Source organism: Nesoenas mayeri (assembly GCF_963082525.1).
Source record: "Nesoenas mayeri genome assembly, chromosome: Z".
Taxonomy (NCBI): Eukaryota; Metazoa; Chordata; class Aves; order Columbiformes; family Columbidae; genus Nesoenas; species Nesoenas mayeri.
The window spans coordinates 6029542-6043866 of record NC_137542.1 but is presented as its reverse complement, the minus strand read 5'-3'; the positions used below and the strand labels follow the sequence as shown (position 1 = coordinate 6043866).

The 14325-nt window shown below is 38.5% G+C and overlaps 1 protein-coding gene across 6 annotated transcripts in view; it reads right to left on the bottom strand.

The window, feature by feature from the left end:
• The window catches only part of SSBP2 (single stranded DNA binding protein 2), a 177579-nt gene that overhangs the window by 118727 nt on the left and 44527 nt on the right, over positions 1-14325 (bottom strand). For all 6 annotated transcript variants that reach the window (XM_080361979.1, XM_080361983.1, XM_080361980.1 and 3 more), the window contains exons 3-4: positions 11083-11144; positions 9501-9585 (exon numbers count right to left, since the gene is read on the bottom strand). In XM_080361979.1, coding sequence (XP_080218105.1) covers positions 9501-9585; positions 11083-11144 — 147 coding nt within the window. The remainder of the gene's footprint in view (positions 1-9500; positions 9586-11082; positions 11145-14325) is intronic.

Genomic DNA, 14325 nt, shown 5'->3' with positions numbered 1-14325 from the left:
ACAATGAACTGGCTACAATGCAAAGTGCAAAGCAGATTTTCACCTTAAGTCAAGCTTAATTTTGATTGTGCTTGATTATGCCACAATCTCCATTTTTCTCTAGGTAAACATGCATGCATGTTGTGGTCTTTTTCTGCAACAGTATACATAGGAAGGCCATGGTCAATTTGTATACATTGAAGGTTTACATATTCCCAGTGGTCAAGTTTAGAATGCAAAGATTTCAAAACAAGAAACAAGATTGCAAAACCTCATTTGCAAAACAGATACTCTAATATGGAGATGTGTACAACATTTCTTCTCAAGTAAAACCATTCTGTGCATCTGAAGAATACATGTTAGCACAATTGCTTGTAATATTATGGCATTAATTTGGTAGAAAATTCAAAAAGACTATTATCTGTTCCCTGTGACTCGTGTTATATAATGTGCATTTCATATTTAGCGTAATGTTTGGATGTGACAGTTCTAGTCAGCCATGGATATCCATGTTCCCTCAAGAGGCTCGCCTGCCTTTCCTCCTCATTACTTCATTTTTCACCACCTCTCATAAGGCATTTGTTGTTCAGCTGTTCTTCTTAAGAGCTGCATGTCTCCTGCAATTTGTGATCTTCAGGATTCATCTTTCATCATATTAGAGAGCAGATGGAAGCTATAAGTCTTTGGATTTTCCCGGCATGTGTTAAGCAAGTCTGAAATGAGTCACTTAGACGTATTAACAGAGCAGTCAAGCTTATTACAAAATCCGTGTTCGGCATATTGTGCAGAAATTACTCTCTCACTTTCACTTTTACTTTTTATGAGGCTAAAGAAGAATACATTTAAGCAAACTACCTTAAATTTAGCCAAATACTGGTATCAGAAAAATAAAACCGCTTTACATCAATGTAGTACTGGCTTGCACTGCATTCTTCCGGCGGAGATAAACGTATAGCTACATACAGATGTGCACACACACACCTCTGCAGAGTTCGCAGGTTACCCTCTTGTAATTAGCTCAGAGAGAAATCCCGCTACCCAAATCGGAACTGCTAAATGCAAACATTTAATAGAATGCTACCTAAATCGTTGAGCATTATAAACATTAGACAAAATCCTGATCCGGAACATGAAGCATCAGAAGAAAGAATACCGAGGGGGAGGAAGAGCGTGCAGTGGGTTGTTGTGAGGCTTTAATCCAACATTTGCTCTCTATTGATCAAATGTTTGCTTGGTGCTTTATTAAGGTAAAGCATTACGCACAATCAGTGTTAAATATTAATGTCAGGAGATCCTGAACTCTAAATTCAGAGCATTTGTTAGTCAATTTAATATTTGCAATGTTACTAAGCTACAACTTCTGGAGTGCTGTGAAAACATAATGCGTACGCTATGCAATGAATAAGAAAGATCTGTACATCAACAGTGGTGCATGATTTTAAATACAACTACTAAAACAGAAGTTTAGAAACATGGCATTTCTCAATGCGTGCTTCTTAAACTCATAGTAGAGTGTATCTTCTCACTCTGAAAAGCAAAATAAATCCAAAAGAATCCACATTTCTACAGCATTTGAGGTTATGTCTAAAATCCACAAGGTTTACAATTTTATATATTGAAATATTAAAACACATGCCATGAAGTGTGCATATGCTTCCATTTGTAAAATAAAAAATACACTCTCTCCATGGAAACCTTCATTTTGAGTTCACTCCAAATTATGAAGTTTAAAACTTAAACGGTAATGCAGCTTTCACTGTCGTAGCATAAATAATCCATTATAGCAAATGAAAAAAAATCAAAATTTATATCAGCACAGTTCAATTCCAAATACACCATGATTATTGCATGAAATTTTACACTAAGATACATTTAACAACATCAGTCTGAGAAATGGTTAACAACTGCTCATTGGGACAACCAAGCAGGAAAAGAAAAAACTGCAGTATTCTGGGATTTCCATCGAACTGGTGAGGAGTTTCAGTGGAGCCTTCTTCCAGGCAATATAACTTATGTCATAACTTCAGAAGTGCCTTGGTTTTATCTTAATTATAAAGACAGCCCCAGATTTCAGAAAGGAGAAATAAACTAATGGGGATATCTAATGGAGACATCTATTATGGACTAAAGCATCTAATAACTCAACAGTGTCTCCATCACCATTAAAAAAATAATAATCTTAAAACCAGATTTTACCTGTATATTGTAAAAACTAAGCTATTGTGGAATGTTGCAAAGCAGCCTGGGCATTCCAGCCACTTCCCTTAGTATTCTGACCTCTCCCCATCCTGTGCACTCCCCATTTATCTCTTCAACCACTGACTTCTCCCACAACTTGTTGAATCCTCACATATTCCCTCTTTCCTTCAAGCAAAAGAAAACAAAGTTTTGTCTCATTTCATAAATTTGCCATGGTTTTACTTATAGTGTATATATAATCTTTTTAGTGCTCTACTCTGAATAAATACTATTTTTTGCACAGAACATTCCCAGAAAGCCTCCCCTCATTAGAAAGGCTGTTATCTCCTATAGTTTTCAATGAAAATGAAGCATAAAATGGTTCCTAGAAAAGAGGCATTCTTTCAACATGTCCACTGCCTCCCTCTGGGAGCCATGAAAGAGGAGCTAAACTGCCTTCGAGGGAGACGGTGGTTCCTTACACTGTCACAGGCTTCCACTTAACTCAAACTAATTAACCATTTTACTTCTAAATTCTGAGAAAATTAAATCTCCAGTAAAAGGAGAAGTGTTAAAATTTTGGGGCAAAAATGTTGCTTTTTCCCTATGAAACAAATGGCTTAGTCCTGACATTAAAACAGAAGCACAGCACAAATTTACCTGTGAAATCACTTCTATAAAGAGAAAAAAACATCATGTGGACTGTAAGAAACATTTATCTATCAGAGCTTACAATTAACATTTGCAACACAGAGCAGTTCATATCTAATAATTATCCAATAACTGATGGGAAGGAATGATGGAGGAGGATGGTAAGAGCAAAACAAGCACATCTTCCTCCTTCATGGAAATGTGAGAATGAGAATTCTCTTCGGGGTTTCTTAACAGGAAAGAAGAAGAAAATAAATCCATGTCTTCCTGCAAAGGCATAATCTACAACCCAAGGAATGTAGTGAGTTCTCAGCTTTGAAAATATGTGAAAACAAAATCAGTTTCACAGTCTTGGAGATAACAGTGCAACATTTTGAGATACAACTACAAATATGTGGACCAAATCCTGACACGAGTCGATGCAGTTTTGCAGAAAGTGACGCCCACTTTGCCTGCGGGCTGGAGTGTGCTTTTAATTAATCCTTTCCAGACAATTGCACTAAAGAACATCACTAAGCAATAAAATTAAGGAGCTGAAGAGATTGAAAAAGTTAAGTTTGTCTGTGTACAATTCTGCCAGTACCATTACACAAGACTGTCAGATTGTGAACCACGCTGTCCTCCCCAAACCTTCCAACAAGCACTGTCCTCCCATAAAGACATTCACCTCATCTGATGCTAGTGCTCCTACAAAACCAACAATCGTAGGAAGATAAGAATTCTAAACATTTGCCACATTTTTCACATTTGTAGCTTTTTGGTTGCACATATGAGAATCCAAGGATTTATCACCTTGTAAGACACATTAACAGAGTATTCTGCAAAAAATATGATTTATTGTTTATTTTTTTAATAGACCAGTGCAATCTTTAACCATATTGACTTACTTAACATGTTCAGATATGGAATTTCGAAGCAAATGCCAGACTTCCTTGGTCTCCTTTTGGCTTTCCTATCTAGGAATGCATTCTACTAAACATGTACCTGAACACGGGGAAGTGAGACATGATCTCCGCAGAATGAAAAGAGCAGCAAAGAAAGGCAGTTCATTCATACCTAAAAAATGAATGCTATTTACACAGAAAGCAAAGGATATTGTTTTAACAATGACTGTACGGAAGGAGATGCTTGTTATTTCCATATTACTTGCGAAAAGGATGCTGTGGCCACTTGAACCAAGTTTTTTCTAGTTTTAAGAAATAACCTGTTCGCCCAGTGGACACAGGTAGTATCTACATAGTAGGAAGGATCATATGTCTGAAGATTGTATTTTGAAGGTGAAATTACAGATACACTAATGACGGGTGAACATGTAAGAGGACTTCTACAAGTTCGCAGAACCAATGTAAGGAATTAATAGGTGACTCAGACCAGAAGCATTTGTTTTGGTACAACAGTCCTTGACCATTACTGAGTAAAGCAGGGCAAGCACAAACTATGTAGGGTATCGCGCATACTTCTCAGCCAAAGGAAACCACACCTACCCATAGAATAGTGCCTGGGAACCTCTGCTTTTAGTGACAGCCCATGGGATCATGGAGAACCTCGAAAACAGAGAAGACAGCAATGGAGAGAGGTTCTCCTGAGTTTGCAGGAAGGTTACCAGCTGCTCAGAGATCTGAAATCTGATGATCTCATTCATGGAGCCATATATTTCATGATCCCATGACAATACAATTTGGCATTCATCCCATGAGTGTCACTGAATTCAGCATTTTGTAGATTATCTCTGAATCGCTGAGTACTTCTCATCTCTTGCTCTTCCACACTTGGGGATGAGGGAGAGCTTTAGTTTTGAATTTTACTTAAAGCAGAGGCAGTTAAGGTGGATTCTCTGTGGAAATAGACAGCTGGAAACCAGACCCAGAATCCCATTTTTAGCAAGAAACCTGGGAGGACCTAGAAGCACAAGCTGCCCTGGCTAGACCTGCCTGCAGAAGACAACAGTAGCAAGAGCTAAGGAAGGCGAGAGTATCAACTGATAAAACAAGTTCTTCCATCCCTGATACCACATGGAAGAACCTGCAGTGTAAAGAGGGTGAGAGAGGCACGGGAACTTCTGGACTGTAAAAATATCTTAATTGTTATGTACAGAAATTATCTTGTAAGAAAAGTCTTTTCAGGTACCACCCAGGCTCCAGAGATGTGAATGAATTCCTAGGCCTGAGGAAGAGGAGAATGGTCGCTTGCAGCAGCCCGAAGTTCACTGGTAGGGGCGCTGCTAAAATCCATTCTTCTCCAAGGAATCACAAGGTTTATGTTTTATTTCCCCTTTTGACCCAGTATGTTTTCATTTTGTAAAGAAGTGGAAGGAAGGCAGGAACAAGACACACATTGGAACCCACTTCTCTCAACAGAAGATCTCAGTTCAACATCCCGAGAAATGAGATCTTAACTCGGGAGATGAAGTAACTTCCTTAGGACACTGTGAAGAAAGAAAAACCCATTCTACGGTGAAGACTAAATTTTGTCTTGCAGCATCCATGTAAACAATTTTTTCACAAGACTTCAAAGAACAGAGAGGTTTTTCTCCAGGAAAAGTAATAGGTTCTAGAGAAGAAGCACGAGGGCTTTTCTACTTCAGATAAGCTACTCCCACCAAAAGGCCTGCAATATTAATAGGCTAGGTGAGAGAGCACCAGTTTTCTTTCCTGAGTTACCTGAAATGTAAAAAATTTCTAATGCTAAATCATTTATGTTGAAACTTCAAGGCCAGGACCTATCTCCCTGATACAGCACACGCACTTTCATGACATGCATGTCTTTTCAAGCCTAAAATGTATTAGATAGATGCACCTAATGAGTTCAGAACCTTGTTCGCTCAGAAGAAAACATTTCCAATTGCAAGTCTCAATAGAATATAAAAATAGAATCCCTTTTAGATAATATGGAGGAGCTGCAAATACTTAACCTCAGGATGATCACTGAAAAATCTTTTTAAAGTCAGAATAGGCCTTTGCTTTTCTATTTATTGGATTTTTAGTAAGATGAACATTGTTAGTACTGCAAGCAGTTACAGCCTCCACCTTGAGAGTCACTTCATGTTCCTGCTGTCAGACATGAAAGATTCTTCTCCTCTCACTAGCTCGATAAAAATCTGAAGTTATATTAGCACAATCCAAATAGTACTTCCAGACCCTTTCTCTGCAGAACAAGGAGGCTATTATACAAACAAACCTATACACATGTATGTATCAGATAATTTAATTAATAGTTACCTAAAATAATTTGAGTTTACTGGGTTTTTTTTTACACAAATAGTCAAGAACAGACTCGGTGGCATAGGCTGGTAGGCACACACAGGTTAAGATTCAGTTTGTTTGATTAGGCACAGTTGATATCAGAGGCAACTCCATATGCAGTTCTTCAGGACAGCACTATAGACAGTCCAAGAAGGATCCTCCTAGTCTCCTCTCACAAGTATATTGCAGATGGATAAAGTCCAGCCACAGTTATTTAATTGTATTCAGCTAAAAGCTAAACATGTTATTAAATCTCATAGCAAAATAACTAAAGAAATAAACCTCGTGTCTCAAAAAAGTATTGTCTGAGGAGGAGAGGGAGGGAAATCAAATGGCATTATTTTTGCAGCTGCAGTTAAGATACTGTAAAACTTGAAGTAAACTTTAAAAACCCAAGTCTTTCTGTATCTATGAGTCAACCTGAGTCAACTTGTGTGTGCTCTAGACTGACTCGCAACTGCGTTGACTAAGGCAGCAGTATTTCACAAATCATTAAATCAGATGCAATTCCTCCTAATCAAACTTTCTTAAACCTTTCCCTCTTCACAAAAGCAAAGAGAGACGAGACATTGGTTCAGCTAATTCAGCCTACTTAGTTAAACTTGACACATATGGTCTAACCAGATCACTCACGCCTTCAGGAAGAATGATTTTTCTTAGGTCAGGTAGAATACATACCAAATAAAAAATTCTGAATCGCTAGCGTGAATTAGTAAACAAGGCTTCTGTGCCTTTTGTATTTGAGAATTACTGTTTTCAGATGTGGCAGTATAGCTACAAATGCTCGATTACTTGGCCTGCAATTTAACAGCAGGGTTTTGATTTACCAGACCTCTCAGCCTGATGACAAAGCCAGAATCCAGTGACCAGCTCTCTGATGGTCTTCAGTGCCAACAGAATTTTGAACCCCCTGGAGTCAACTGGCCAAAACACTACGTGGGTCAGGGTTTCACTTAATAGATGTTCATCTTCCTCTACTGTGAACTATGCTTGGCTGTATTTTATAATGATTTGCCATGTTCTTTAATATAAACGTACAATACGCTCATGAAATATTAAATACACGGAAGATTTTAAAAGTATGCACTTATGATGCAGACTGCCTTACCAAGCAAAAAGGACATGATGGTTATAAGGAACACCACGAGCCTTGCTAGATATTAGATGAGTTTATCTTAACTGTGACAAAAATAATGCAAAGCTAGCTTTTCCTGTCACCTCAAAAGATTGATAGAACGGGCTTTAGAAATACCTAGTGAATTTGTTCTAAAATAAACATCCATCCTGTCTTAACACAGACTGATGTGCATATAGAAGCATACCATCATTTTATTTTTCCTTCAAACGCAACTTTATTTATACAGTAACTTAAACATTCAATCACAAAATTGTATCACACACAGAACTCATTTGAGTATTTTCTCAGTTTTTTAAAATGATGACAATACACATCACAATGTAGACAGAATTGAGCAATAAGCCCATGTAATATTCCAAGATCTGCAGAAGTTAGAAATGCTAGAAGAGTGATACTAAGACAACATTATATTTGACATTATTTTGATTCACCCACTCAAGTTCTTAGTATACCTCTAGATCTAGGTTCAATAGTGAACTTACTGATCAGTGAAACACTCATGAGTATAAAGAATTGTGTACTCGTCTCCTTTTTAGATTTCCAAGTACTTTTTCACTGAAAATTCACTCTCTCTGATCATTTTGTTTCAAAATTATTTCAAAGCATTGTTATTCAGGTTTCAGATATTTGGCTTTTGGTACACATATTATATTTTGAGAGCATCGTGTCCCCCACTGAAGTCAACTGCTATAGTGTGGATTCTGATCTCCACAAATGTAATGTACTAATGTCATTCCGTGCAGTTATAACTATTCCTATAAAACTATTCTGCCTTCAGTGGAGAGTTAAACCTTGCTCTAATAACAACAATTCAAAACAACAGTGAAATAATGTATTTTTCCAACAATTGCACATCTAAAACAGAACAGGTAAAAATACTGCAGCAACAGTACTTGCAAGAGTTCCTTCATTTTAATTCGAGGAATGTGCTTTACCAAGTTGGAGAACTTCCTTACAACTTTTTTCCTCTCTCTGACATTTATTTTTCATTAATTATAACTAGTGATCAATATAGCCTGGACATGAGTGTGCAAAACTGTCCATGCTCGGTTACCTGTGACCCACCAAGAAGAGGGTATTAAAGTGGCATTGGTCTGTAAGTAAACGTGACCAACAGTTCTAACTGTGTGGGTGGTGCATTTGCAACCTACAGTCCTTGTTAACTACAAATAAGGCAAGATCACCATTAGGTCACATACTATCAGCCATATCAGCTTATGGCAACAGAAAAGGGAAAATGGTCACTTAGTTGATTCATTTCCATTTCTCCGAATTTGTGTTTGTACGACACTGGGTTATGGCAGTCTAATTCTAATTTTATCTATAAAAATACTCTTCTGCGGTAACTAGACAGTACATCTGGCAGAGCTGGAAAACACTCAAGGAAAGTGGTTTCAGAGTTGTACCATGAGAGTTACACTCCCTCTTTAGACTACATCAATGGCCCAGAGGAATGACCAACTCAGAGTGCTCAGCCCCACAAGGGTTTCATCAGAAAAATGAAATCATCAGATGGAGAGGAGCTGACATAGTAGGAAGAACTCAGATTCCATCCTAACCCTGGAATGCAGTTCCACATTTTTGTAGAGATGTGTTTACATTATGAAAATTGAGAAAACAGAATGAAACTGCTGCAATGTTTTGGGCCCTAGTTTCTAAATTCTTCTTTTCTTATTAATAGTCCTTGAAGGCAAAACACCACCAATCTCCTTTCTGTGTTTTGAACTAAGTCTCAAAGGCATCGAAACTGGCATAATACTTTTGCCCTTTATTCCTCCTGTTTTCTTGGACTGGATGATTTTGCATTTCACTTGTTCTATGATGTTTAAGTGTTTATTACATTGATGAGAAATACTGACATCAGGATACAAAACTATGCGAAGAACAATCACACTGTAAGTCAGTATGGTCCTGATAGAAACCAGGTGATCAATTCCATCTACTGAACAGTGCTTTCTTTAGCACTAACAGAGCACGGACATGCGGACAGGACATATCTGTGCTTCCACTTGCCCTATGTCTTTGCGACCAGCCTGATGTGTCCATGGTGGGGTCGACAGAAGGACGTTCCTCATCCTGCATTAACACAGGGGACAGCACTTTGACCTCTGAGATGGCTTCCAGGGGTTTTCCATATGGTGCTGGGTAATCACAGAGTTAACAAGTCCTAATTCTAAGGCGTCCCCATAAACTGAGAGTCACGTAGGTATGATGGACACCTGCATTTCTGAGCCTCTGTAGTGCAGAAATACTTCCCTATCACATTTATACATAACATTAATGAAAATGTAGTAAAGACACACAAAACTTACGTAGTCGTGAAAGGCTTTTGCTTCACTTGAATGTTCACATGTTTCTCGTCTTTCTGGAGCTGCACAGTAGAGATCCCAAAACACACTGCAAGTTAAGAAGTTACAGAGATGGTGAGAAAATCATTGTAATACTTGTGTAGATTTATAGTATATACACACCACACATGCATGTTCACACATAGAAACAGACATATCGCTTCCTCACCAAAGGATGAAAAACACTTACCTCTATGAAAGAATTTAGCTTTGTAACACATCTATGAAGAATCAAGTCCGGTTATCCGATTCAAGGCAAGCAGTGCTGTATTCCTTTAATACCACTACAGTATAAACCAAGAAGCTAGTCTAATATACAAGGTTTAAGGCTACAAAGCTTATTACTGAAGCTCTGCATTTCACGTGCTGCAATTAACTTCCACAAAGCACAGGAAGGGACAGATTCACAATAACATAAAAAGCCGGAGAGAAACCCAGCAGTCCTTCCAATGTCCGACATTGTGCTTTAAACAGAAGTTCCCAGAGAAACAGGTTTATGGACAAGAGTGGGAAATAGATGGGTATGTTCTTGGCTTACAAAGAGTGAAAGGAAATTTTGGTTCTCCCATTGGTCTCCCTCCTCAACTATTCAGCTATGCACAAAAAGATTCTGGAATGAAATTATGTGTATGCTATAACAAATAAAACCACAAAATGTGTTACAGTTCTGTAGTGTTTCCTTATTGTTTTAGACTTAATCCTGTCACTTACTCCAGCGCTGTAATATGGAATTGTGGAAAATGTGAGCACTCTGCTGCAGACGATCAAAACTGAGGATAATGCAGACAGAGATACAAGGAACACGTTCCCCTTGCCAGGCTTCCATCACACAGCTAAAACTATGAAAGAGAAGTCAGTGAAGAGTATGCCACCTTCCATGCAGATGTACCAGTCACTTGGGGTTGTGTTCAAATGGGTATTCTACAAACACTGATGTGTCTCCGCACACCAGCATATACAAGCAAATGGTATCACACATAAAAAACTACAAGTCAACCCCATGTCTACCCATATCCCGAGCTCAGAGAAACTGAAAATGCAAACGCTGCAGCACCAAGCCCGGCTAATGCACACTGCCTCACAAAAAGGCTGGTAGCTTGCCTTCAGCTAATTGCTTTCATATGCTATTCCCGTGGCTAAAACATGGAATGAAGACTGAGGAAGCTCACATCCATATGCAGTGTCTCTGTATATATATATATATATATATAAAAATGTCTTTTTTTTTCAAATTTAATTATTGCATTATATATATAATGATCTAAGCGCAATTTACTGGAAGGTGGTGAAGAAAGAATTGCAGGCCATCTTCTTTCAAAGGTGATTTCTTACCAATACACTATGCAATGTTTCTTTTCCCATATCTGCTATCTGGATTTTTTTCTATATCTAATTTTCTGTTCTCTCATTCCCTAACAGGAAAATGTTTCTCAGTCCTCATCTTCACATTCCTTCCACAACGTTCACCTGAATTTCTTGCCTTCAGCTGCTGGAACTAGCAATCAACATAATCTGAAAACCTGAGCAAAAGAAAATTGATACTTACCACCACCAGGAATGCAAGAATCCTGGGGGCTCCCCCAGTGTGATGTTTTTTTCCCATCTTATCTAAAACAAAACAATAGAAACAGAAGTGTTCGTTTTTGTGATCATTGTGACTAAAACGCATTATGTAATTCAGGCAGATAGCAAAAAGAAAGAGAAGATTTTGTAGTTATGAAAGGTTTTATCATCATCAATGTGGATGACCATATTACTTATTTTATTACACTTACTAATACAGCTGATACCTAAAATAAGCTTTCCTTATTCTAGGATAGTGTATTTTAGATTTTTTTTTAAAATTTCAGTTCTGAGTAGAATTCTATTCACGATGTATTCTTTTATCACTCCAACACTGACATGTGATTATTTTGAGGTCAAAAATGCATGTGTCGTCGTCCCCCTCCCAAAAAAAAAAAAGAGTTGCATTAAAAAGTACCCTTAAAATGTTGTAAAAGCTCTTCCAGTTTGCGCTAAGGAAAACACAGAAGAGACAGAACTGGTGTTACTGGTTCAGCAGGTGGCAGTCTTCCCTCCGCATCCAAAGCGAGCGGTGTTTTATAATCCTCAAGGAGTGCTTTACTGCTGGAGGTAATGTGGCAAATACGAGCAGCATCAGTTATAACCCACTTTCCCAGCACTCAGTGAAAATGGAAAGCTCATCTGGCTTGGCTTGTCTACTCTGGCTCCTGAACAGAGCTATACAGGCTATGGCTGCTTTCCCACGCAGGAATCTCTATTTATTTAACAGTTTTCCAAGGAAATGCAGTTTAAGAACTTTTACCCTTGATTTCAAACTTTTCCCGGTGATCAGCAAACCCATCAGAAGACATAATGCACCGTGACAGCGCTCGGCCTCTCTGCAACTCTTCACAAATGTTGTATCTTAACTATGATCGCACAACCATGTTATTAATGCCACAGTCATTAGTTTGTCCTTCACTATAAAATCAGTGTGGACTACAATAAAGCCTGAAATTCACGCAACGCTGTACAAGAGAATGTTAAAACTGGGTGTTGCACGCACTCCAAGTTTCTCCCGTTACAACTACACATAGCATTATTTCCTCTCCAATTTTGTTAAAAATTATTATCCAAACACAAACCATATTCCATTCTACAGACAGGAAGAGGCTTATTGTAATGAACTGCATAAACAGCCTGAATATGAAAGGTACTCAAAGATATATATATAAACAAAAATAAAATCTTACTACAAAAGGCTGATACAGTGCTCATAACGCAAGAGGCACTGGTAAAGCCAGCATTTTCCAAAAGAGACAAAAACTTTGATTCTCAGCTCCAACTTCATTTCCACATCCAGTTCTTCAGAAATTTAAACCCATACAAGCTCTGCCAATAGCTACTGGGAGCAGAATATGTAGTTCGCACACCTAAAAATGTTCTTCGTGCTCGTACAAAGTAACCTGGCATAATTTTGATGTAGCATTTGAATATAACTATTAAAAATATTTTTGCTATCTAAAAATTATTTTTAAAAGGTAACCTTGAGGTGCTATCACTTCTCTTGGTAAAGTCATCAGCATGAACCAACTGAATGGTGCTTAATACCACCACTATGAAACAGCAGGTAATATATAAAAAGCATATTTTTAAGAGCTCCTGTTTAAGTGCTGGCAGATAAAAATATTAATAAAAAATGAAAACGACAAATAAAAGCTAAAGCTGCTATGAAGGTATTACACACTCTTCAAATACACTCCCCTGACGCATGGTTGCTCCTCACACACAATGGGAATGGCTTGGAAGGACTTGTGTTCATCACCAGGAACACACAGTACTTCTGAGAAGTTTCAAAAACAACATACTGAAGAGAGGCATCACAGAACCAAAACAAAAAGTTGTTCCTGAAGTTGAAAAATCATTCAGTTAAGAGTAAAAATTATCTGTGTGCAGAAAGCGTTCTCTACGCCTGAGCAGTACTCATGCTCTTCAGATTGGGGCTTGATGAGGAAATTACCCAACTTACAGGGCTCATGCTGGTCCTTTCTAAAGGACATATTTAATCTTGAGAAATTTATACAGGAGTCTCAAAGGAAATGTGGAAGTTTGAGGCTTGTTTAAAGGGGTTTGGTTTTGTTTTTCAAAAAGACATACTTCTGTCTCACATGGCCAATGTCAAGTCTGCCTCGCCATAGAGATAGATTTATAAAGAGTTACTAATTTTAGAAAAATACCCTCAGTATGAACTGTAACGATTAAGCTCATAACAGGTGATTGATTAACTGGGAAATGCCCACCTTCCTGGTCCAGCCAAGATATTAGGAATTATTCCTGCAAGGCTAGGACCTAGCTTCAAGCATAGAAAATATGTGAGATAACGATCAGCTCTTCAAGGAGAACACAGCAGCTGGGACACCAAAGGAAAGAATCTGGAGCAAAACAGCTTCTTTTGTTTCAAAAATGTGTGTACCCATCTGAACAGCTCGATTCAACCCTCATAAGCAATGACATGGTTTAGATGAAAGCTAGTTGTGCTAGCCCCTTGACATTTTGCCAGTTTTATGATGAACTGGTATGAAGCAGCTCTTGAGTTACTTCAGTACTTCATGCCATGTCTCCTGAAAGGAAGCAAATTTGCAGATCAGGATACAAGAGTTACAGCCAACACATCAAAGAGGTCTCTGGTATCAAGAGATCCAGGAAAATCCTTGAGACCTTGAGGTCCTATGTTTTAGAGGTGAAGGCAACACAGCTTTGAAGGCTGTACTCAACAAGGACCACAAGGCACAGTTCACCTCCTAACTGAAAGGTCAGCAGAGGACTTCTAGACTTTACTGACTCATAGAATCACAGAACAGCTCAGGTTGGAAGTGACCTTGAAATATCATCTTGTATAGCCCTCTGTGGGAAAAAGAGCACAGATGAGATTTCTTAGCACCCCATCCAGTTGCATCTTGAAAACCTCCAGCGATGGGAACTCCACCACGTCCCTGAGGAGGTTGTTCCAGTGAATGACTGTTCTCACTGTACCGCAGATTTCTTTCTCGTATCAAAATGAAACCTCTCCCTGTGCAACTTGTACCCATTGCCCCTTGCCTTCTCTATGTAGCTCCTTACCAAGGAAGAGCCTCTGTCCTCTTTGTAGCCACCCTTTAAGTACTCTAACACTGTGATGAGGTGTCCCCTGGGCCTTCTCTTCCCGAGGGAGAAAAGACCAAACTCCACCAGTCTTTCCTCACAGGGCATGTTCTCCAGCCCTTTGATTTGTGGATCATTTCTATGG